Source organism: Manacus candei, unplaced genomic scaffold (assembly GCF_025592945.1).
Source record: "Manacus candei isolate 608988 ecotype Guabito, Panama unplaced genomic scaffold, ASM2559294v1 h1tg000017l, whole genome shotgun sequence".
Lineage (NCBI taxonomy): Eukaryota > Metazoa > Chordata > Aves > Passeriformes > Pipridae > Manacus > Manacus candei.
In genome coordinates, this window is record NW_026138065.1 from 14,338,249 (window position 1) to 14,362,946 (window position 24,698).

The following is a 24,698-nucleotide window of genomic DNA, read 5'->3' on the forward strand; positions in this document are numbered from 1 at the left end:
TTCTCTCTCACCATAGACATGATGTGAAGAAACTAAGAAGAGTAAGTTATCTTTCACAAAGCCTGGATGATACCTGGGTCTGCAGAGAATAGCTTTGAAGAAGAAAAGGAGACATATGACATTTGTAAGCTAACCATAAAGAGGGAAAAAATGATGAGGAGTTTGGCCAAGAATATGCTGCACTATTACACAGCGGATCACATTTGCAACTTCCTACGGCTCAGGCCAGAAAAAGATACTTGGGAAGGTGACGCTCTGGATGTGCCAGAAGCGCCAGCTTCCACTAGCTATTTTTAACTGCAGGAATTTAATTAGAAGGATGGTTGCACACAGTTGGTCTTCCTTCCTCTTGATCCTTTGTGCAACTTAGAAATTCCAGGGTGCTATGTACCATTACTGGCCTTGCATGCATGCACTGGCAGACCAGTATCTGCTCTGACACAGGGTGAGCTACATACTAGGACTGAACATGCTCTTGGAGTAGAGCCTGTGCTGGCTTCATCATAAAGTCAAGGGGAGGACAGCAAATCAAGAGAAGAGATGCAGCATGTTTTGCTGCAATGACTTTGAATTGCATTGCAAGCCATAGTTAGCCCAAGAGAAGCAACAAAGCGGTCATTTCCTACTCTGCTCTCAACCTGTATAAATTATACCATTGTTTCATTTGCTAAAACATCCCAGAAGTGAGATGGCACAAAGATAGCTTCTGAACTCAGCTTCCCTAGGCCTCATCAGAATGTAATCTCAGGTGGAGATGTAGGATGCTGTATCCTTCATGTGTTCTGGCCCCCAAACAAAACATTTCAGCTGCTGCATAAATGCTGCCAGCACCCCTACCTTTTTATGTCCAGACCAATCAACTGGGTTAATTTCCAAACTGGAATATTTCTTAGTATGGCAGTTCTTAGTATGCCAGCAGTGGAGCCAAAGCACTTGTCCTCATAGCATATTTCCATAAACTCCTTACAGCCTCTTCAAGAAGTATCCAATGCAAAGCAACTCTGCATTGCTACGTACTTTCTCATTTATGTGGACATCTACAATGATATCCAGTTCTAAAAATGAGACAACTGATAGCCTGACAAAAATTTTCCTCCAGTCCTATTTTTTTTTTAAGAGAAGCATAGAGAAGAAGTTATGTCATGACCTTTTACTGATCTTGTGTAGCAAAACCAAACAACTCTTGGTATCAATAAAATAATATAGAATTTCAATTTTACTATGAGGTTTTTGCTGCCTGGCACTCTACAATCTTAGAAGGGTCTTAGAAAACTAAATATTGGCTTAAATCTTCTTTTTAGAATATGTCTTCATTAAGTATCCCTTGTAATTTAATGCAATTTGTGGCAAATGCTAATACTGCTTCTCTCTGTCAGCTGTATCTCTGTTAAATTATGCATTTCCATCTGGAAAGAAACTGTACAGGACTGTAGGCTCTCTTCTACTTAGAGTCAGGAATGGAAAGGGATTTAATTAGATGCTCCGTGGTTGAGAAAAGGACTAGAGCAAAGCTTGGGTGGTCCATGGAATCTTCCACTGGAAAACAAGGCTGCAAATTGTTCTGTACAAGCCTGCTTCTGTTTGCTCATTTTGTTTACATTGTTTGTTCTTACAGATTAAAATAGACAGTTACTAGGCAGATAAACAGTGTTTCCTTCCATGACAATGTTGTCTAGAAGTTAAGAGAGTAGCATGGGACAATATAAGCCTGTACTTCATTTTTGGCTGCATCACTACAACTCCCTATATAACTTAGAGCAGGACATTTTTAGCTTGTGCTTCAGTGCACCCAATCACTAACATTTCTGTTGCATTTTTCCTATTTGTAAAAGGGGGATAATATAGCTTTCTGCTCTCCAGGAGGAAAAAGGGTGCATCCAGCTTGCTCCACCTTTTCTTGGTTGACTACCAATGCAGACGGATGCAACTCCTGCAATCCCTTTTTTCACTGGATACCTGCTATACCCTTAGGCGACTGACCAAGCCTTCAAAAACTGAAGTGTCGTTAGAAGGCCTGAATCAGAAACAGAAACGTGTGAGGAGCCAAGCAAGTCCCATCTAGACTTAACTGTGAGTCAACTCAAATGCAGTGATTTCAGTCATGTGCTCTTTCACAGTTCAGCTGAACTTCAGAACATAATAAATGCAGCTTTAAATAGATTTACAGTGCAGATCGCTGATTGGAGTGCCTGGCATATTAACTTATTCCTCATGGTTTTTCTGCTCCAAAATTCAATGGATTCCATATTTGCAAAAGAGGGAATGCAGGAGGCTAAGTCAGAAAGCGGGCTATGACTGGAACTAAACTTATTTATTAACCTATTTAGGTTGCATGTAAAAGAAAGGAAGCTATTATGCTGCTGGTTTGTGGGATGTTAATGGGAGTTCTGGGCATAATTACTCCACTGATAAATAAGCTGTTTGCCTGGTAGTTACTTTTTCTCTTTCCTTGAAATAGAAAGGAAGGTAAGGGAAAAGAAAAAGAAAAGAAAAATAAAGGAAAAGAAAAGGAAAAAGAAGAAGAATGAAAAGAAAAAGGAAAAGAAAACAAAAAAGAAAAAGGAAAAGGAAAAGGAAAAGGAAAAGAAAAAGAAAAAGAAAAAGAAAAAGAAAAAGAAAAAGAAAAAGAAAAAGAAAAAGAAAAAGAAAAAGAAAAAGAAAAAGAAAAAGAAAAAGAAAAAGAAAAAGAAAGAGAAAGAGAAAGAGAAAAAGAAAAAGAAAAAGAAAAAGAAAAAGAAAAAGAAAAAGAAAAAGAAAAAGAAAAAGAAAAAGAAAAAGAAAAAGAAAAAGAAAGAGAAAGAGAAAAAGAAAAAGAAAAAGAAAAAGAAAAAGAAAAAGAAAAAGAAAAAGAAAAAGAAAAAGAAAAAGAAAAAGAAAAAGAAAAAGAAAAAGAAAAAGAAAAAGAAAAAGAAAAAGAAAGAGAAAGAGAAAGAGAAAAAGAAAAAGAAAAAGAAAAAGAAAAAGAAAAAGAAAAAGAAAAAGAAAAAGAAAAAGAAAAAGAAAAAGAAAAAGAAAAAGAAAAAGAAAAAGAAAAAGAAAAAGAAAAAGAAAAAGAAAAAGAAAAAGAAAAAGAAAAAGAAAAAGAAAAAGAAAAAGAAAAAGAAAGAGAAAGAGAAAAAGAAAAAGAAAAAGAAAAAGAGAAAAAAGAAAAAGAAAAAGAAAGAAAGAGAAAAACAGAAAAAGAAAAGGAAAAAGAAAAGGAGAAAAAGGTTAGGTTTTAGGGTTAGGGTTAAAGAAAAAAAGAAAACCTTGGTTGTCATTTTACTCCTTGCTACATCCTTGGGTAGGAAAAGGTTAAACAATCAACAACATTTTTCTTTTCTTAGCGAGTTAGAGAACTGTACATCAGACACATTGTCTGCCAAATGCTTCATTTACTACCAGCTGCATTTTTACTTTGTTGGGAGATAGCTGAAATAAAATCACTGTTCTTTGTGCAAACGGCATGCTAAATAATGTACGGCTACAAGATTATTAAATAGCAAAGGCATTTGATAATATTAGAGTCAACCACAAGTCCCACTTCTGCTGATGCACAGAATTTTGAGTAATTAGTCATTGCACAGAGTGTTGTATTTATATCCCCTTGAGCCTCAGACGTTAGGCCACAAAGTCAGGAGACAAAGAATTGCTGTTATTAGGAGGACTGTTTTGGATTTATTTATATTCTAAGGCTTTATTTCAGTGTCCACTTCACTCCTCTGGCTCAGGCTTCCTCCAAACAAGAAGATACAGCTAAGTCAGAGAATTTTTAGTGTAAACCATATTTTTACAGACAAGACCTCGCAACTTCAAGCAGAAGCACTTCAATGAGTTTGCAAAGCCCCCAGAGAAGCACAACTGGCCTGAGGTTATATGACAAGCCTGGGAAAAAGGCCTCCCAGATCCTGTTCTGATCTCTAACAGACTTCTCATGGATTATATGCAACACATTAATAGCAGCTCCAATTTATGGACAGATAAATTGGGATACAAAGAAGACAAGTAGCTCTCCCAAGGATTTACAGCAAGTCTTTTGCAGAGCCTTGGAACTCTTACTCAGTCCTTTGTTCAAATTGCTAAACCACACTGCCTTCTTTAGACCACAGTTGCTGCACAGGCCTGAATACTGTGACATATCTAAAATTATATAGCTATACACTTATATGAGGCTTTATTAAAACAAAGGTTGTGTAACATCTTCAGAGTTCAATACAAAGCTGCTCAGTGAGTAGTCTACTGCTTAAAGAGGCCCTTCATAATTCTCTCCCCTAGTAATAGAGACAGATCTAATATATTGTAGTAAGAATTCTGAAGGAAACAACAATATTCAAACACAAAACATCTGATGACAATTCATATTGTAACAATGAACTTTTCTTTTGCAGAACTGACATAAAAAATAATAATATTTATGATTATGACAGACAGCATGTATTGTCTGTCTCTGAGAATATGGTACAGTGAAGAACTATATAGACTAAATCATACACTCATGACAAATTTCAGGCACAACTGAATAGATTAAATTTTGAATATTATCCTGTCTCCTCAATGAGTTTCCTTTCATAAGTATGGTACCTCAACCTGTGATCCCCTTAGCCTCCCTCAGCAGGTTGTGCACTCTCTATAGTTGAAAAGTACAACCAGAAAATGCTGATACTATAAGAAATTATATGGTAAATTTAATGGCTGTGCTTAGAAATACTGTGAAATTAAACATTCTGGGTTCTCTGTGAGATTTAAAAGGGAGACTTCTGTTATTACTAGGGGCATCATTGTGAAAGGGGATTCTAAATTTTCATTTAAATATTGTGTACCCAAGTGTGTACATTTGCCTTTCCAGAAAATACATCCATGCTGAAGCCAGATATGCAGAGGGAACAAAAATTAGAAAGTCACCCTAACTGATGCAAGTATATATTCAGCATCTTGATCCAAGCTGGGCTCTGGAGCAACACAGGTTACAAAACCTAATCCTAGATTACCTCCCTCCCCAAACTGATCTCCATCCTGTAACCTGGAAATAGGGGAGTGACAGCAGGGCAGCTCTGGCTCACTTAGTCAGAGAGCAACCCATTTTCCACTAATGCAGGGGAGATTCTGCCAGTGCCATCTCTCTGATTTGAAGCACGGATCCTAGACAGGACACCCCAACTTCAACTGCAAGCAGCAACCACAGAGCAAAGTCGCAGAGCCAGCAGACACGTTACAGCCTGCCATAGCCACCAACTGCCAGACTGCCCCACTTCCAAAAAAGGCCTGGCACGGATGACCCTCTGAATCCCAGATCCAAGTTCCAAATGTGGAGCTTCAGACAGGCCAAATACCTCTGCAAAACCCACCTGCACACATCAAGCCCTAGGCAGGCCTCTGGCAGTACCTCAGGGGCTTGACTTGGTCCCTAGCTGTCACCTGAAGTGCTCAGCTCCATATGATCCCATAGTGCTTTTTTGCAAAATGGAAGGGAACTAATCTCACTGCTGGCCAAATTCCAGCTTTGAGTAATTACATTCTTCTGACAAATTTTCCTTGGCAGTTTCAATGGAATATAATTAGTAAATGTAAATAGATGTAAATAGTGCTGTAAATTACACTTTGCGTGATTGTCAGAAGCAGAGGGGGAGAGCGAGGGCGAAGGGGCAAAAGGAGCAGAGCTTCGTTCTCTGATATGGATGACGTTGTGGCCTTCTCTCCCATCAGACACTCTCTCTCATCAGTGTATGTCACTGCCAAGACAGTGTGTTCAGGGCTACTGCAGCAGGATCATCATGTGGCTCATCACACAGATCATCCCCTTCACCTCAAGTACAGTTTTGACATGATGTCATGTCCCACAGCTGTTTGTGAGCATCTGCCATGTTCCACCTCAGCTGTGCTTCTGCTTCAGCAGCAGGCAAACTGCTTCACACACACACACATGCAACTGCAAAATGAGCGTACGTGATATTATTGTTTTCTATGAAATGCTTATCAAATTTGTGAATGGTTTGTGAAACCTTCTGCTACCAACAGAAGAAGTGTCATATAAATGGAATTATATAATTATCCTTCACTGCTATTTTAATGCAGCTTCATGTACTATTTTCACCTAGAGTGGAAATAGCTTCTTCCTAAAATAAAGTAAATGCATATACTTAACTCAGTGTAGTCAAGTACATTTAAAAGCAACTATTTAAAGTAATGAAAATAGATTATAATATATACCTGTCTTTTGTTAGTACTTTATTATGTGTCAAATGTCTCATGTACAGCATCTGTTTCAAATATAAATTGATATGGCCAGTGGGATTAATTAGATCTTTCTGTCATCCAGAGAATTCAAGGATGATTTTCCAATAATTCACTTATTTTTCTGTTTATTCAAAATTTGCATATAGGAAATAGCTAGCAGAAACTAGTAAAATGAAGGGAAAGTTAATTTTCTTAACAAAAGCTTGTTGCACTATTAAGCTATAAGAGGAGAAACAGATGTTTCAGCTTTACAATACCATGTCTTGCAAAACTTCCCTCTGAACGGCTATTCGTGCTCTACATGTTTTGGACTGTGTATGGAGAGCTCTGCTAACAGTCATGGGAAGCATTGCATACATTACTAAAGCCCACATAAAGATAATTAGTGCTAAAAAAAAGAATCAACAGGCCTTTTTTCCCCCCTTTATAGTATTGATTTAGTGTGGGTGAAAAATGCCAGATTTTAAGTCTTGAAGATTCATGTTCTACCACAGAGTGGGAGATGGAGCCAGCTTTCCCCAGCATTCTGCCAATAAACGCTTAGCTTAACCATCTCTAGGGCTGGGAAGAGGAGCCAGGCTCTATGGTCTATCAACCCTTAGTGCCCCTGATGAACCTGTGGACCTGGAGAATGGGGACCACACAGACTGGGGCAAGGAACTCAAATTTTTAATCTTTGTGGCTGTACCTACCCAGGCATTTTCTTGTTCAAAAATTCTCAAAATTGCAGAAATGACCAGGAGTAAGTATTGAAGTTGCACTGCTGCGGAGAGGACTGTGGGCAGTGCTGCAGTGGTAGCAGCTATGGAAAAATTTATACAATGAAAGAGGCCTTTGAAGCTCATTTTGTATCTTACATGTATATCTCCTAAATGGCAAATTCTGTTTTAATTTAATTTCTGTAACTTTTTGCAAATGCTACGATAGGGTATACACATCATTTACCTCTTTGTCTGGCAATAACTTTATTTTCTGCAGATGTAAACAATATCGACACATCACATAACCAGATGTGATTGTGCCTGGTCCTTCAAGATGCTGAAGTCAGGGCAGTTTAAGGTAGCAACTTTTTTTGTATTATCAAATGCCATGCTAAGAGCATATACTTGAACAACTCTGAATACTCTGTGGATAAGTAGCTACTTGGTAAGCCACCTCACAGCTTGCTCCTTCCCCCAAGGAAGGATCTACTGCAGAGAGATGCCCCTGAAGAGAGCAACATGTCCTACTAGAATGTTTAGTATTTATTTTAATAATAGAGCTATCCAGGTTAGTTGAGGATGACATTATTTTGCTAAGTGTTTGTAAGGGTTGCTTTAAAACCACTTGCTTTCAGAAAAGTCATAATCAGGCTAAGCACTTTAAGACTTTTATAATGGAAGGCCAACACATATTTTTTCATTCAGTCTGCAAGAATAAACTGAGCACAGCTGTTTTACTGAAAACAGCCCACTGGTATTTAAGTAGATTAACAAAATTAACTGTGAAAATCCTCTGCTATCTGAAAGCCAATAACCTGTTGGCCACAAGGAGGCAGGGCAAGGATTTAGTACACTCAAAGAAAATGCCTTTATTAAAAGTTAAATTAAAAAAAAAAAAAAAAAGAAAAGAAAAAGAAAAAAATAGAAAACGAGGAGCATTAAATTAGTTCAGTCATGAAACTCTGAACTGCTAGGCAAGATAAAAAGCACTTTTTCATCCACAGTGTGTGGTTTCAGAATTGCTGTTTTATTCCAAGAACAGCAAATATCTTAAGATATGAAACAATAGCTGATCTGGCAGCAATTTTCTTCTTTTGAAGAAGGAGATCACTCATGTTACTTCTTCATCACTTCTGTGTGATGTAGAAGAAAACTCTAAAGCTCAGCTTTGATAGAATTAGTGGATTTACCAACTCAGAGCAAGAAGCCGTACTGCCAGCTTCACAAGATGTTGCTCCCAAGCTAATAAATCCTGCCTCTGGGCAGCTTTAGGAGCTGTGCCTTTTACTCCCTTGGCACTTCTAATTCTAGGCTAAAAGCAAGCAGAGGCTGTTTGGCATCTGTAGCGCCCTACCAAGAACCTTATGCACAGTACACTACAGTGATACCTCCCTCCCTTAACTAGAACTTGAAGACAATCCAAAATTAGCACTAACTCGAAGTCAAACTTCTAAATGACAGAAGGGCAAAAGAGGAAAATAAAGCCATAGTATCTCTATTTCACAATTAAATTGAAAACTATCATATTTAAAATGAAACAACGCTTTCCACGGCATTAGCATATCACAGTTCAAATCTATGAGTGATCTTCTGGTTGAGATGAAGTGACTTTACTCTTGGCTCTGCCACTGCATGCTACTGATCTAGGTAATTTTGGTCTCTTATGCCTCTGTTTCCTCATCTTTTATGCAGTTGCCTTTCTTCTTTGTGAATCAGTATGAGGTCCATGGATAAAAAACATGCTACAAGAACTAGTCATTATTAATGCAATTCAGATATGGAATGCACCAGATGGTAAAATCTCCAGGATTTTAATGAACTATTGTAACAGAACATATGTAATATGACGTTATTATAACAGGCATTTAAATGTATAGTTAGTACATACAACGTGACCTGTGCTGCTCTCAGTAACTCCACTGGAATTATTTTGGATTTATGTCAGATAATACTAGGAACACAAAGTAGCCCCATATGTGCAATGTGGTAAGGTTTTCATAGTAATGTTATCTTAACTATTGCCTGTCCTGTTTTTATCTGTATCTATCATTTAGTTCTGAGCAGGAAATTAAAAAAAAGTACCTAATGTCAAAGACTAAAATGCCTCTGACCAAGTATTTGACTGGGCAAAGGTGAAAAAATAGGACTGCAGCTCAAGCCACTGGCATCAGACATTACAGTCAGAGACAGGTACTTACTTCAGTAAAGGAGGGACATAAAGACACCATCAGTATGTATAATTCTAGCTCATCTAAAATACAGACTATAAAACTCAAGTGAACTGACACTTAATACATGAGAGGCTGGAAGCAAGATATCAATTTCACATCATAAATTAGCCTTTGTGCTAGTGCCCAAAGATTTGGCTGATTACTCATTGCTTTCCCTTAGTGCTTAAGCAGTCTTTTCCAAAGCAAGACAGTTAAACCACAAAAACGTACCGTAGTGTCCACAGCCCTGACCTTCCCAGCAGGAACGTGCTTTGGAATGGGTTCTTCTACTGATATCATCATGCAGCCTTCTGCTCCAAGAGTAACAATTACAAGCTTACACCCTCTTTCTAACAGCATGCGTCCCACCTTTTCAGCATCTTCAAGGTTGCCAACTGGGATGCCCGTTAAAATTTCTGCCTGGAAAACAACCCACGCAAATGAAAATCATAATCTGACAGCATTCATTTTTGGACAACAGTTGCACTTGAAAACAGTATTTAATATCTTTTTAAAATGTGTATTGTAGGATGATCATGAAACCACTTTCTACACTGATATTCGAATATGTCTTGCTACTCGTTGGAAACCAGCATGCATTTCAGGTGCAGCAGACTAATGGAGAGCAGCCTATGCAGAGATGCAGGAGGCATGGGTTCTGTTTCAGCTTCTACAACTTACCTGGCATACAACCCTTAGTAAAATCACATTTCTCCCACATGCCTCAGTTTTTATATCTGTGAAATGGACACAATGACACAGTCTTGGCAAAAGCACTTTGTGGTCTAATGTGAAAAATGTTACAAGGCAACTTGGTCACTACTGTTGAGGGATATTTATCTCCAAGTGAGAAACTTTTTAAATACTTTTTAAAATTCTCAGTGTTAAACCAGAAGGGGAAATTCTCTTTAAGGAAAAAAAAAATTGCTCAATTTTGACCACTTTGTTTAGTTTTATATACATTTTTTGATGAGAATACCTAAAATTTATCTGTCTTTACTAAATTTTGTCCTGCTTGCCTGAGAAAAGGGAAGTCTTACTACAAGGTTGCTGCTGGATCCTGAAGAATGCAGTTTCAAGTATTTCCAGATAGCTGCCTTGTAGCTGAACATAACTTCCACACTCTTAGGGCTTATTTTCAGTGGAAAACTTACTTTGGAACCTCTTCAGTAGCTAATCTCCTGACCTCTGCTACACGAGCAGCTCAACTTCTTGGGAAACAGCTGCTGAAATGTTTCAAACTACCTTCCTCTGCCTGACTGAAATTTGAATTCAGTGCACATACTTCTTGATGTAACAAACCGTAAACTACAGTGATTAAACAACTGCTTCATGGAGCACAGGCCATGCCTGTAGTAAAGAGAGGGAGAGCAGACAGCTGGGGACAGGAACTACTACAGCCATCTACAAGCAAACCGCCCCCAGCTGTGAGTCAGTGCCTGCTCACCACTGTCATTTCCTGAGTTTCAGCCTGACCCAGGCGAGAGCAGCCACCCTTAGGCTCTGAAGGGCCAGACTGTGCCAACACACTCCCTAGAGTTTATCATATCACTAGCAGAGGACTTACTGGTTTTAATTTTCAAACTTCTATGACTAAGTTCTGCAGTCCCTACCTAGACAAATGCACAATGATTTCTAGCACTGTTGATCTGATCACTATGAGAGGGAGGCTGCTGTGGCAGGACTTGATGGGTAAACTCGTGGGTTGCAAGGGCAAGGTGTGGTTAACATGTACACAGAATTTAAAACTACTTTTTTTAACCACACTGATCCCAGACAAGAATATACTAAGCTTTAAATTATAAGAAGGCAACTAAACCTATCCAATTTTCTCTCTGGCATGTCACCATGCTACTCAAACTTCTCTTGCAGTATGAACTATTTAAGCAAATTAAACATATTTCAGTCTTTAAAAGGCTATAAAAGTATTTAAAAATAAGAAAACTAGTTTTCAAAATGTATCTCAAAACCTTTTGAACGTATCTTTTTGCAAGGTTTGCAAGGAGTTAATACACCAATAATGTTTTTGGAGTAACTAAGGATAGATGATAAATAGTATTAAAATATATACATAATCTATTCAGGCATTTAAAGAGTCTGTGTCTCTTCATGAATTTTGAGATCTCTGGAGCAGGAATTATGCATTCCTGTATTCAAAACACCTAGTACATCATGTTACAAGAATAAAAATGGATTAACACAAATCCTTGAATGAAACTGGGAAGCAGTGTACTTTATGAAGGGCAATAATTCCAAACATTCTACCTATGCTGCAGTCTCCAGGATGAAAGTGGATTTGGTTTTGGCAGAGAAACAGTAAACCTAATATGGGTTTACTTACCTGGTATACTTCTGTAGTTCATGAGTAAAGTAAATGAAGTATTTAAATACAATATTCTTCCTAATGAAATGCACATCCTGTATGCTTAGCATTAAGACTGTACTCCTCTTTGTGCTTCCTATATCCCAAGTCAATAGGATTTTTTGCTTGAGTAGAGAAAGAATTGTTCCGGGACTGATATGTGAAAGGTTTTGCAGAAATCTTTCTTTTCATCTTTACACTGCTTATACCAATAAATAAAATTTTTTTGAACAGGCAGAGTCTGTATAAAAGTAGATCTTCGGCTGCTTGAAACCACTATCATCTAACTCGTCTACAGCAGGATGGTAAAACTAAAAAACACTGGAACAAGCTGTAAGAATCATAAAAGTAGCAGAAGCCAGACAGATTCTGTGCCAATAATTAGAGATTGAGATAAATGTCAACTGATGTTAAATACTATGGTGAAATTTTAAGTTCCTCCCTTCAGTAGAATCTTATTTAAAAAACAAACTGTGGTACAATTGAAGGAAATAACTAATGGTTATGTAAAGAAAAAATTAAATAACAATACTAAAAGCCCAATGTGGACATTTGCCATATACTGTACAAAAGAGCAGCAAATTAAGAATTTTGTTTTTCTGCAACTAGTCTCATAAAACTACTCAGTCAAATGGACCTAATAAAGCAAGACAACATTCCACACAACTGCTGTCAGAATAAACCTATGATGGATATTATATAACTAATCTACACAGAATTTTCACAATTTTGTTTACAAGAGTGGTAGAAAAATTTAACTAAAGCTTTTAATTTCATTGATATGAAGATTGTTGGCCACAGTTCTCACTAATCTTAGTTAACACTCCATCTCTCTTTATACTGCAGAGTCTAGTCATGGTAAGTTGACACAAACCAGAACTGCTACAGAAAAAAAAAATGGCCCTGATTTTTCCCTTCCACTCCTGTCAACATGGCCCATTCTCTTGTGCCAGCACAGCCATTTGTGTGGCCTGGAAACAAACTGGATGTCAAGGCAGATCTGTGTTAAAATTAACACCACCCCCAGTACCACACCACCACCAAAAGTTAATCCAAAACAATGAACTTCTTTCAACAGCAGTACTAGTTTACACTGCCTAAAAGTGAGAATGATCCCAGCATATGAACATTTGCCAATTGTTCCTAAGTGTGGTGCATTTGGGGCATCCTATGGCTTACACAGCCACTTTCGTGGAGATGTTCTGGGTCCTCTGCTTGGCATTCACAAGACCAAATCTGTAGCATCATATCTAGTTTTGGGATCTCTGGCACAAGTAAGACACTGACATTCCACAGCATGCTGCAATGGAAGGTCATCAAGACAGTCAGGTAACCAGAGACCAGGACAATCAGGTGACCAGAGACAAGAGGAGGCTGGGAGAAGCAGGATTGTTCAGCCTTAAAAACTCATGGCTAAGGGGAGATTTTATTGCTGTCTGCAGGAATTTAATAGGTGGGTAGAGAGAAAAGGAAGCCAGAGTCTTCTTGAAGATGCACAGGGATAGGGCTAGAGACAACAAGCACAGACTGGAACACGGGAAATTCCAGTATTAGGACAAGCTTTTTCACCAAAGGGTGATGAAGCAGTGGAACAAGTGCCCAGAGGTCATGAAGTCTCCAACCTCAGAGATCCAGAACTTGACTGGACAAAGTCCTGAGCAATCTGACCTCAACTGGCCATGTTTCACCGCGGTGTTGGACTAGAGACATCCAGAGGTCTGTTCCTAACCTCTACAACCCTATGATCCTCAGCAAATCTAAACTGGTGAAATAACAAGAAGTGTTAATTCTTTGGGGAGCAATCTATCATTTGGCCTGTTTTTTGTACACCTAACACAATAACAACTTTGCAAGTGTTGCCAGGAACTGCTGGAAGAATAATAATAAATAATAACAGGGAAACTGTTCCAGTTTTAAGGTTAATCCATCTAAAACTACATATGATAATTTAAAATATTTTTAATTTCAAATATTTAAGCACAGCAAGCCAGTTGGCTACAAACTTGGCTCGTACCTTAGGATATTTCTTTGAGAATGACAAAATAAGAACTCAATCTCATTAATTCTAACACATGTGAACAGTCCCAGAGAAGCAGTACAATAGATTTGGTGTATAACCAATTGCAAGATCAGGCCACAAGCCAAGCTAGTTCCAGTTGTTTCAAATTATAAAATTTTTACGTACATACAGGCAGAAATACTTATCGTACTAGAATAATTAAAAGCTGATTGAAATGAATTACCCTGAAGCTATTCCCTTCTCTCCCAAAAGTAACATCTTTCATTTTAGACTAAATAGGGGAAATTTCATAGTTTCCAGTGACTGATAAAATCAGGTTTAGAACAAAGTTGGAATTAAAATATACTGTGAATTGCTGGCTACTTCTTTGTAATGGCAGAATAGTAGTTCTCCATTACTTAAAAGAGAAAAGGCAAATTCAAGAGATATTATGAAATACTTTATTTATAATACTTTGTAAAAGGACCTGTTTTTGTTTTGACTACTAGAGATATCAATTATATTTTCTTTAAAAAGATTATCCTTAGTATTAATCTCTCTATACTAATAAACAGTATCTTAAATGTCCTTATCCCAGTCTACAGATATAGTTTTAAAAACCTGATATTTTCTGAATCTTCCAAAAGTCAATATTGTCTCTTGATTTTGGACATACTAATAAAAATTTACCTTACTAATATTTCTTCCAAAAAAATGATCTAGCTTCTGGTAATAGACAGTAACACTTAAAAAGAAACAGTAGGAAAGTATCTATTTTTCTTTATTATTTTTGTATATCTTGCAGCGTTATTTAACAAAATTAGCAATTCACTTACATTTAGTTGTGCTGCTTTCTACTGCTGAAACTCCAAAGTATTTTGCTACCATTTAATTAAATCTTTGCTAGGCCGCCTTTATGTTACAAACCTGATACCTACTTTACACTGGGGAAAAAGCAGTTCCCAGTTTTGCATTAAAAACAGTTTGACAAACTTAGTCATTTACTGCAACTGTTTAGGAGTTTTCCTTCTCCTGAAGGGCTCTTCAGTATTCTTTGAATGGAGAAGCAGCTTTCTTCAAAACATTTAGGATCAAATTGAAATCGCTGATGTGCAATGTATTTTGGTTCCTAACCTGCAAGGCTGTGTAACTGCATGCACACACTAAATAAGAAAAACAAGACATGAACTGTATTGACATTGTGGTTATGCCTAGAGCCATCTGCAGCAAGGAATCACACAAATACGTGGGAAAAAAATGGTAAGTATTCCAAAGAGCTCATCTTGTAGAAGGTTGTCTCGTTTTCAACGTTTATAGATGACTGAAAAGAACAACCATTCGTTTTCACCAAGATGACATTGGATACATTTATTTTTCATTAGAAGAATTAAGGGAATGGAGAACTAGCACATTCCTGCACAAACCTCGGGGATTAGGCTGTGCTACATCTGGGAATTAACAAACTAGTCTCAACAAGTTTGATCTTTCTGGGAAAAGATAAAACTGAACTACAGGCTAAGCAAAGAAAGAGCTGATAACCTTGCAAGATTTGTTCTGACTTTTTTTTTTTTCAGGAACCACATAAAAAGAAAGTAATGTCAGACATAAAGAAAATTGTTATTGCAACAAGCAAGAGTGAAAAGAACAGCTTGTGAAGAGCCTTTTAGACAAACTAATGGTAGATAATTCACTGATAGAGTAATTCTGTTTGCTTCTCTCCAGCACATAAATCCATAAGAACAAGCTGTGCTGTTATACCAGATACCACATGTGATTTCATTAAATCCTAAAGCATTTAATGAAGGATGGAGTATAAAGTGTTGATGTTGTATTTGATATGTGCATGTTTGGCAACCGACATCCCATGGCTGACACTACAGCTGACACATTTAAACTTCTATTCCTTGACAAAGGCATTGCAGATAAACCCCCCTGACCTTCATGGCTGTAAATAACAGAAACTTCTGATTCAGTAATAATTCAGCTCATCACAAGGACTACCCCCTTTTTCTCATCTTTAATAATAGAAACACTCCACACAGTGTATGAGATGTCTCAAGCTAAATGGCTGGTGTTCTGTTCTATAGCCAACACAATTTCTGTTTCAAACATACTGTTCACATATTATCTGCAAACCATAGGATTTTATAATTTAAAAGTAGTTCTTGGTGAACAACAAAGATAGGGACATTTTGGTAAAACTGTGACAAATAGTTGTAAATGTAAATTACTAAGAAATGCAAACCAATCAATTAAAAAAAGTCTGTGTAAACTTAATCTTGTCTTAGCACACACATGTGCTAAAAAGAATGTCTTAGGAGCAGTTGAACTGGGTAGCTCTAAAGAGTTCATCTGTAAACCCAGGATGGTTTATTAACTATTTAAAATACTTACTGAAGATAAAGAAGAAACACACAATTTTTTTTTCTGGTAATACCTAAAGATACCAAATAAAAAATAAAAGATCCAAAAAGGTGTAAGGCAGGAACATAAACAGGATTTTGGCTAGAAGTAAGCTATTTGAGACGTAGAAATTACAAGCAGAAGGGGCAATGGAGCTGGAACAGAACATCTCAGGAAAGCAGTTGTAAGCAGGGCATTCAATAATTCAGCCAAAGAGAATAATAATTTTAAAAAATCCAAAAGAATGACCATTTTCTCAGAGCAAAGGTCCATCTTATCCAAATGCTCTTTTATAACTGTGACTGCCAGTAGATACTGAGGGAAATTTAAAAAAAAAAAAGTAAAAAGATCTTTTCCCTATATATGTTTGGGATCATTAAAGTCTTCAGTACCGTCTGATTTAAGAAGATGAAGGAAATGCATATCTAGTTAGTTGAATGGATAAAGCTGAAAAAATTAGAATTATCTTTAGGATTTGTAGAATCAACTTGTTGCTTTTAAGTGCCATACAGAGATGCGACTGGTAACCTTTATTTGGGTATGTAAACATTTATCTCCATATCAAACTTCTCGAGTGTATTCATTACAAAGATCTGAAATTAAAGCAAGTCATGAAAGAAAACAGAAAACAGATGGCATATGAACATAAAACAATTACTAAAAAAACAACTTTCAAACTTGTGACATAAGAAAACCAAATGCTTCATTTTCCTCTTTTCTCAGCAAAAAGAAAGAAACAATGGCAATAGTTCATCCCTAAAAATCAGTTCAATACAAGTCAGACACACAGAGAGCATGAAATCAAACAAAATTGATTATTAGACTCATGCTAACATAATTGATTTCAATGCAAAGTTTGAAAAGGTTATTGTTAAAAGCAAAGGTACTTATGTGCCATTCTTGTTCTCAGGATAGGAATACTACACTTGGATCTGTGCTGCCATGATACGGTTGGCAGGAACTTCTATAGGTCTAGCATTTCCATAAATTCAGAAGAGATGAGTTTCATCAACAGTAGGGAGTATATTTCTGTGCCTGACTTGCTTACAGTGATCCCAGCTATCTTCACATGGTAATTATTTTTTAAAAGAAAATAGCAGAAAAGAACGCAAACTGTACCCCCAGCTCTGCAGGAAAGGCAGATGAGTGAGCAGGGATCTATTATAATTATACACCTGTATTTCTTGTTCTCCAGATAGAAGTAATTTTCTTTTCTCCATGTGGTGGTAATAATAATAATGCACCCTGGCTCCAGCAAACTACACTTCTCTAAGAATGTCTCTTTCAAGACTGTCCTCTAGCAATAAAATACAACAAAGGGAAAACTTTAACATGTGTGCTGCAAAGAGCAATGAGAGAAAAGTCAGGAATAGACAAGAAATTAAAAACAAAGTTTTGCTTCTAACATATGGGAGATAAGTTTTCACGGGGGAAAAGAAATTAACTAGTGGCATTATGAAAAAAGCAAACAAAAATGACATTTACTAAATATTGGGAGAGTAGGGGTGTCCTCTTCATCACATAGAATTGAGTTCGGATAGCTGTTGGACAGTGTCTGAGCTGCAAATTGTGTCACTGCCAGTAATCCTGGAAACTTTGGCTTCCAGAGACCTGAAGAGCCACGGTATCTCTCACCTTGCTGTTTTGCTAATTCCTGAATTCTCTGTAGTATCTGAGCATGGCAGACGCATAATAAAACATTCCAGAACAAAATTCAGATGTTCTTTTGGGCTACTTAGACTGACTCTTAAATGTTAGAAGACATGTGGACTGGGAACTTCTGATAGGGTTTGTCATGGGGTTTAACGGAAGTTTCAAAAAAGGGTAATTGAGTCTTGAAGAGCTTACTCTGACTGACATTGTCATCAGACAAAAAGTGCTGTAAGTAAGCAGGGCCATGTTTTTCTCTTAGCTCTTTGCCCTACCTTCCACCCAAAGGTATCATGTTCATTGAAGAAATCACGTTTCTTGTAGATAACTAAACTATGACCAAGGCATGTCTGCTATCCACTAGGTTACTTCTCCTACATTCCTGTTTATATAAAGAGAGGGTGAGGGGAAGGAACACAGCATGCCTAATGCTAGTAAATAGGAAATTTAAACAAAGGGCTCATGAGGTGAGCTTAATTTGTCTCTTGTGACAAAAATAATTTCCTTTGGGAGAAATAACACACTTGAATTAGAAGAGAGAGGGAAAGGAGGGGAAAAAAACCCTCGAAACAGAAAACATACAGTTGAAGGCCAGAAAATAGATTCACTGGAAACAGATCTGACAGGAAGAGGCATATGAAGCTACTATTAACCATCAAGTGCAGCATGCGTGCATCACCTCCTGGCAAGAGAGTTTAAAACTGTCAAAACACTATGGCTAGTGCATTCCTGCTAATCATATCAAGGGACTATTTTAATATTTACCACTCATTGATAACATTTTAAAAGTGTTCTTTCATGGATCTGTTTTTCTGATCTACTTGTAAGAAGGTTTAGACCCAACTTTCCTGCTGTAGACAACTAATTTAATTTTGAGTGCAAGCTAAAGGTATTCTAGAACACCCCTCTTTGTTGTTTATATCAGAAATCAAATCTGTCACCTCCAAAAGTCCTATGTAAGAGGAGCATGGCTCAATTTTCCTGTTCCCTATGCTGCATTTCTAAGAGTATCTCTCTGATATTTTACTGCTTAAGACTCCTTTAATATGAGATATGACCATTACCTCAGTTTCATTGCAGCAGAAGATATCAGAATAGATATAAAACTGTGGATCTAGGTCAGCAAGGGCTGGAGCTGGATTAAATAAAGTCTTTACTGGAAAAAGAAAAAAAAGAAAAAGAAAGTCTAAATTTGTAGCGGTTTAGGTTCGTAAATCATCACTTGAAACACCATTGTGTTTAATTCACGGCCCCCAGTGTTTATTATTAACATAAAAATGATTCTCAGTTTCCATGTCCTCATTTTATACAACTGCTAAAAACTTTATTTATATTGAAGTTCCATTCTAATTCATGTGCAGGCACCTGTAATGATGGGAATGTGACAGAAGAGTAACAGAAAAAATAGCCAAGAAATTATTAAATTAAAAAAAGAGAGAAAAAAATCCTTAAACAGTCATGCAATTTGTTTAACTGATGGTGCTTCTTCCAGGATATTAATAAGTTTTACAAGAACTGATTTAGTTCTAGAATTTTTTCAGCGTGGTTATCTTAGTTCTGTACGTGAAGAATCATGGGTTATGGAGTAATGAAGGGCATGTCCAGACAAGGAGTTAAACATGCTTCTGAATGTGTTACCTAACTTGTTCAAACTGCCACATTATAAAACTGTAGCATAGACAAGGCACTGTATATTTTTAATATGCTATCTGGCTGAGCCAGACCTAAACTTAACACGTGGTAGAATATGTTAGTTAACCTAACTTTAAAGAGTAGTAGCCTAAGGCCCCTTGTAACAGCAGAAAAGGTTTGTCATGAGGACAGTGTAAGTGACTTACTCACTACTAACACAGGAAGTCTGCAGCCTTGGATTCTCACTTTGCCAATTTTATGATTAATACTTGTGTCTTAACCACAAGGCCATCATTTTTAAATAAAGCACACACTTACTTCAGAAATATTCCTTATAGTAATTGACCAAATCTTCCAATTTAGATGCATATATTTTCAGTCCTAAACACATATTTAGACTGTAAGGTATATCACATAATTGTCAGACATCCTGAATGCTTCTGAATCTCAGTTAATGCCCTAAAAGACAAAGATGCGCAGAGACTTTCAAAATCTGAGTACCAAGAAGTTTAGAAGTTAGGTGATCAATACTCTGCAAGTTTTAGCCCTTGACTGTACAACTTTATCATGCCCCTCTACCTGCCTCGTTTAAAAGAGTATTAAAGTGACAAAGACTTGTACTCAGAAGTTGGAAAATGCCAGGATTAGAAACTCCAATGAAATCTTAATTTGGCTCCCTTATATTATTACAATACAGTATGTATTATAATAAACTCTTTAATTATATGATCACATACCACTGAAAAACAGCATGTGATCACATAATTAAAGACTGCAACATAATACATATGCAGAAAGGAGACAAATTAAGGTTTCACAGGCAACCTTAACTCTTGCATTTCCTATTTTCTGAACTGCAACCCTAATAAAGTTTTCTAAAACACAAATCTTTAAGGTATACTTTCCTAGGTAAAACAAACTAACAGCATACACTGGAAAACAAACTCTGTCATGTGGTATCATCCCAACACATACACGGGTCAGGAGCAGCACTGGAAGTGTTCCAACTTGGGTTTTAAGTAATACTCATCATGAACAGGGTATAATATACTACTACTAGTTTTCTCCCATATTTAATATCTGCTGAGCAGAGGAGATAGAGGAACCTTAAAATCTTCTTTCAGGCTGTGAAGAAGAGGGTGCTCTGTTTGGTTCTCCTGAGGAACACCAAATTTTCTGCCCAAAATCTTTCATAGAATTACAGAATCATACAATGGCCTGGGTGTTGGACGGCCATTCCCCTTTGTCCTGTCACTCCATGTTCTTGTTAAAAGTTTCTTTCCATCTTTTTTGTAGGCTCCCTTCAGGTACTGGAAGGCTGCAATTAGGTCACCCCAAAGCTTTCTCTTTTCCAGGCTGACCAATCCCAGTTCTCTTAGCCTTTCCTCATAGGAGAGGTGCTCCATTCCTCTAATAATCTTGGAGGCTCTTCTCTGGACTCGGTCCAACAGGTCAATGTCCTTCCTGTTCTAAGGACCCCAGAGATGGACACAGTACTCCAGGTGAGGTCTCACCAGAGCACAGTAGAGAGGCAGAATTACATCCCTTGCCCTGCTGGCCATGCTGCTTTGGATGCAGACCAGAACACGACTGGCTTTCTGGCCTGCAAGCACACACTGCTGTGTCATGTCCAGTCTCTCATCCACCAGCACCCCCAGAGCTGCTCTTGGTCTGTTCATCCCCCAGCCTGTGCTGATACTGGGGTTGCCCTGACCCAGGTGCAGCACCTTGCACTTGGTCTTGTTAAATCACATGCGATTCCCATGGGCCTACTTCTTGAGCTTATACACTTCTCTCCCTTTTCCAAGATTCATTCTCCTCACCTACTTTTTGTCTTTATGCCTCCTTGCACAGGAACTATGCAATTGTAACCTTTTACACTCAAATTTCACATTGTATCACTTTACACCCCCTCTCTGCTTTCTGATTCCCACTTCCAGTGCCCACAGCCTACTCCCTGCCTCTATACCCATATTCCAATCTCTATTCAACAAATCCTCATCTTTGTTCCAATTTTGTTCCCCTTTCAGCTTCTCCCTTCCTTCTTCCTCTGCCACCCCCAAAAATCAAGCAAATCCCTCCTACATTTACCTTGTCTGAAATCTACTCTCCCTCCCCAGCATTCCCGTCCGGCTTTGTCTTTTCTGTATTTAAATCAAGCAAGCTCCTGCTCTGTGTTTCCTCAGTCTAAAATAGATCTTTAACAGTATAAAAGAAGTTGCCTAAAACCAGATTCAGGAATTACACTGCAATTTATGCTGCCCAAATGGACAACTACCTGTGTGGACAGACTCTTGGGAGAAGCTAGCTGTGAAGACCTTAACAATTTTGTGAAGTCTGTGTGAGAGGTACTTATTTTCCAAAGGCAGATAATACAGTTAAAATCATGTAGGTTTATGTACCATCATAAAGGTTTAGCTTTAAAAGAAAGCTCCCTTGCTATCAAGTCTAAAGTAAATTTTAAGGTAGCCAGTATCCAAAATTTAAAGGAGGTAGGGTGGGAGGCATTTTCCATTGCTTGGTTTCTGCAGCCACAGTACTTTGGCAGAAATCACAAAGAGTTTAATGACAAACAAACAGCTGATATGAAAAATTGCAGCCCAAGATAAAAAAGTTGAAGAATCTGAAAAATAGATCCTTTACTTGCAAGTGACATGGAATCTTAATAACTGAGGCTGCTTCCAGCTCATTCTTCACTAAAGTACTAATAGGCTATATGAATATGCCACTCGTATGGCATTATCGGCCATCTTTAAAGGAGTCTGTCTTTACAGAAGCCCAAAAACTATTTTACAGACTTTGATATACAATAACATTTTGCCCATCAGTGAAGTGATCCCCCCCTTGGAAGCAGCAGCAGCTTCTCACCATCAGCCACTAAAACCCTCTACTAGTCCAGTCAGATTTCCACTACAGTTTATACCTACTTTACAATCCTTCCTCCCTTCCTTCCTTCCATCCTTGAGCCATGAGATGTCTCTCTCTAGCTTATAGATCCAGATGATGTTCACTGAAGAGAACCAAAGAGTTCTTGCTTGTGTGATCATATTCTTTCTCGCTTTTGTTTATTTCTTTCAGTAAGAATGAAGAAAAACAAGCAAAAAACCCATTGAAACAGAGGTTTGAGGCATCTGGATATGCATCTGTTTTAAACAAAAATAGTCAAGTGCACATTCTAACATGCAGTACTACATTATACATGAGGCTATTGCAGGCTAAAAGAAGGGAAACTACATTAAAAATTTACTGTTGGCTACGGATAGATTTTTACAGTGCCACAAACTCAGCTGTTTACTTAGATTTGATGGCACATGCCATTTGACCATGTGTAGCTTATTGCTTTAAAGCAGAAGCAACCAAACTTTCCTGATAGAAGAGCTGCACAATGATAGCATGCTGACAGCACAGAACTATAGCTGGCCCACAGCTGACTACTATCTTTTCTCGATATATTGTGCTGTCTACGGCTGCCAAATGCTTGCATGCCTGTTTCATGTATCAGGTTTGAATTTTTTCAATTGCGTTTAAAAAAATCCTATCTTTTCTTCTGTCACAGGCTGGCATCTCGCCATAGGAGGGTGACAGAAGTGTGAAGCATCTTGCCAAATCTGTGCACAGAGTTAGAAGTAGACAAAATAAGTCATGGATATTGATTCATGGCTCAACTATAGTCCATTAACCACTAGATTAAGAACGCTTTTATCCATTTTCATAAAACATAATGAAAATATAGTAAGTTCTGTTCCATGTCCTCCCTCCTCCTGCCCCTCCCACCCCCCGTCCCTGGAATTTTAAGCATTTCAAGTGCTACACAGTTTTTAAAGTTTTCAATTTTTATTTAGATTTGCACAAACCCAGTTTTGACATTTCAAACAGAAATTCAAATCATTTTTCCCCATGCACCGTTCTGTTCATGGAGTTTATGACTATTACCACCACAGTTTCGGGGCCCTCTCTCCCAGCCTCCCATCTAACAACGTTGCTTAAATCGGCACGGAACACACGAACACGATGCATAAAGCTCTGACATCTGCACTAGTGCCTGAACACCAGTGATCACAACAGGTGCACGACAGATCATGGCTGCAGAAGGAGAACTGAAGAGCCAACAATCTCAGCACGCTGTGATCTATTGGAGCAAGCCTTGGCCCAGCTGCAAGGAACTAGCTAGTTCTGATCCCAGTTCCATCCCTGATCCACTGCGTGACTGATCATGCTATGAGCTGTCCCCTCCCAGTCTTATCTTCTGGATAGATAGGAAAAACATTTTTTAAACCTCATATAGATGCCTCACTTGCATAATTATTTACTTAGTGTTCAAATACTGTGGTAATTGTGCTTGAGTAACTGAAAGCATCACAGGCATTTTAAAAAACAAAAACATTACGTTGGTAACAAAACCCCATCCTATTCAGGTAAAATGTCAGCTTTCATCTACATATATGCTACACTGAAGGAACAATGCCCTACATTTCAAAGTACAGTACAGTAACAATTTACTAATAATTTCACAGACCATGACTGTGTCTCTTCAATGGCATTATGCCCAGACACAATCTAAGAATTTTAGTTAAGAAAAAAAACCACTTTTATTTTATTTTAAGGATGTCAACTACTGTATAGAAAACCACAGCCATACCTACTGCTATGCTAGGAGAACACAGACACAAGTCTGGTTTTAAGGTCATTTGATTTACTTTACTGTGAGTGGAACTTTACTGACTTGCACTCATTATCCTTGTTCTGCTCTGGAATAATACCAGAGTCAGGCCTATAGCTCCTGACCTTGCAACATTATACTTTATTTAGTCACCACATGAAAGTAGGTGGAAAGGCAGCATCAGACACATAGGAGGAGATTATAAGGATATGGCTTGATTTGCCATTCAAGGTAAACACTGCAAAATTTTAAAACTGAATTCAGTTTTCATTAGCGTAGCATGAATTTGTTGGCTATTGTTTCAATTCTAAATAAAACTAGTATGACAGAAACCAGAATAGACCACAGGATCTTTATTTAGAAAGCACGATAAAGAATATTTTTCATGAAGTACAAATGAAAGAGACAGAATGGCTTATGTCAAATTACCTCCACTGGCACGTGCCATTTTCAGAGCTTCAAGAGAAACAGCAGGGGTTATTTCTAGCTGGCAAACAAGCACTTTGGCTTTACAGATGACATCAGAAGCCCTCTTCAGGTCTTCAAAATTTAAAAGCAGGTTGGCTCCTGGGACTATGACAATAACATTCTGTCCTAAAGAGAAGATATAGTGCTTTTTACATTAGCTTTTGCAATGAAGTATGTAAAACAATTCCTTGATTTTTTTACAATACATTTAAGATGAGCATTTCAATTTACTTTCAAAAAAAATCCCCACTAAAAATGTATGCATTGCTGACATTTTCAAATATCCAAATATTTCAGAGGATAATTAAAAAGATCAATGGACGAATGAATGCTGCACTGCATAAAAAATGCATTATATATTTCTTTGGGAAAAATCGTGTATGGGCATTCCTCAGTCTTA

At 37.6% G+C, this 24,698-nt stretch overlaps 1 protein-coding gene across 3 annotated transcripts in view; it reads right to left on the bottom strand.

Annotated features, from left to right (window-relative positions):
• RBKS (ribokinase) overlaps positions 1-24,698 on the bottom strand; it is a 71,920-nt gene that overhangs the window by 12,681 nt on the left and 34,541 nt on the right. For 2 of the 3 annotated variants that reach the window (XM_051782917.1, XM_051782914.1), the window contains 3 exons: positions 24,260-24,424; positions 18,603-18,694; positions 9,356-9,544 (listed from right to left, as the gene is read on the bottom strand). In XM_051782917.1, the coding sequence (XP_051638877.1) occupies positions 9,356-9,544; positions 18,603-18,694; positions 24,260-24,424 (446 nt within the window). The remainder of the gene's footprint in view (positions 1-9,355; positions 9,545-18,602; positions 18,695-24,259; positions 24,425-24,698) is intronic. The other variant, XM_051782915.1, reaches the window with a different exon arrangement.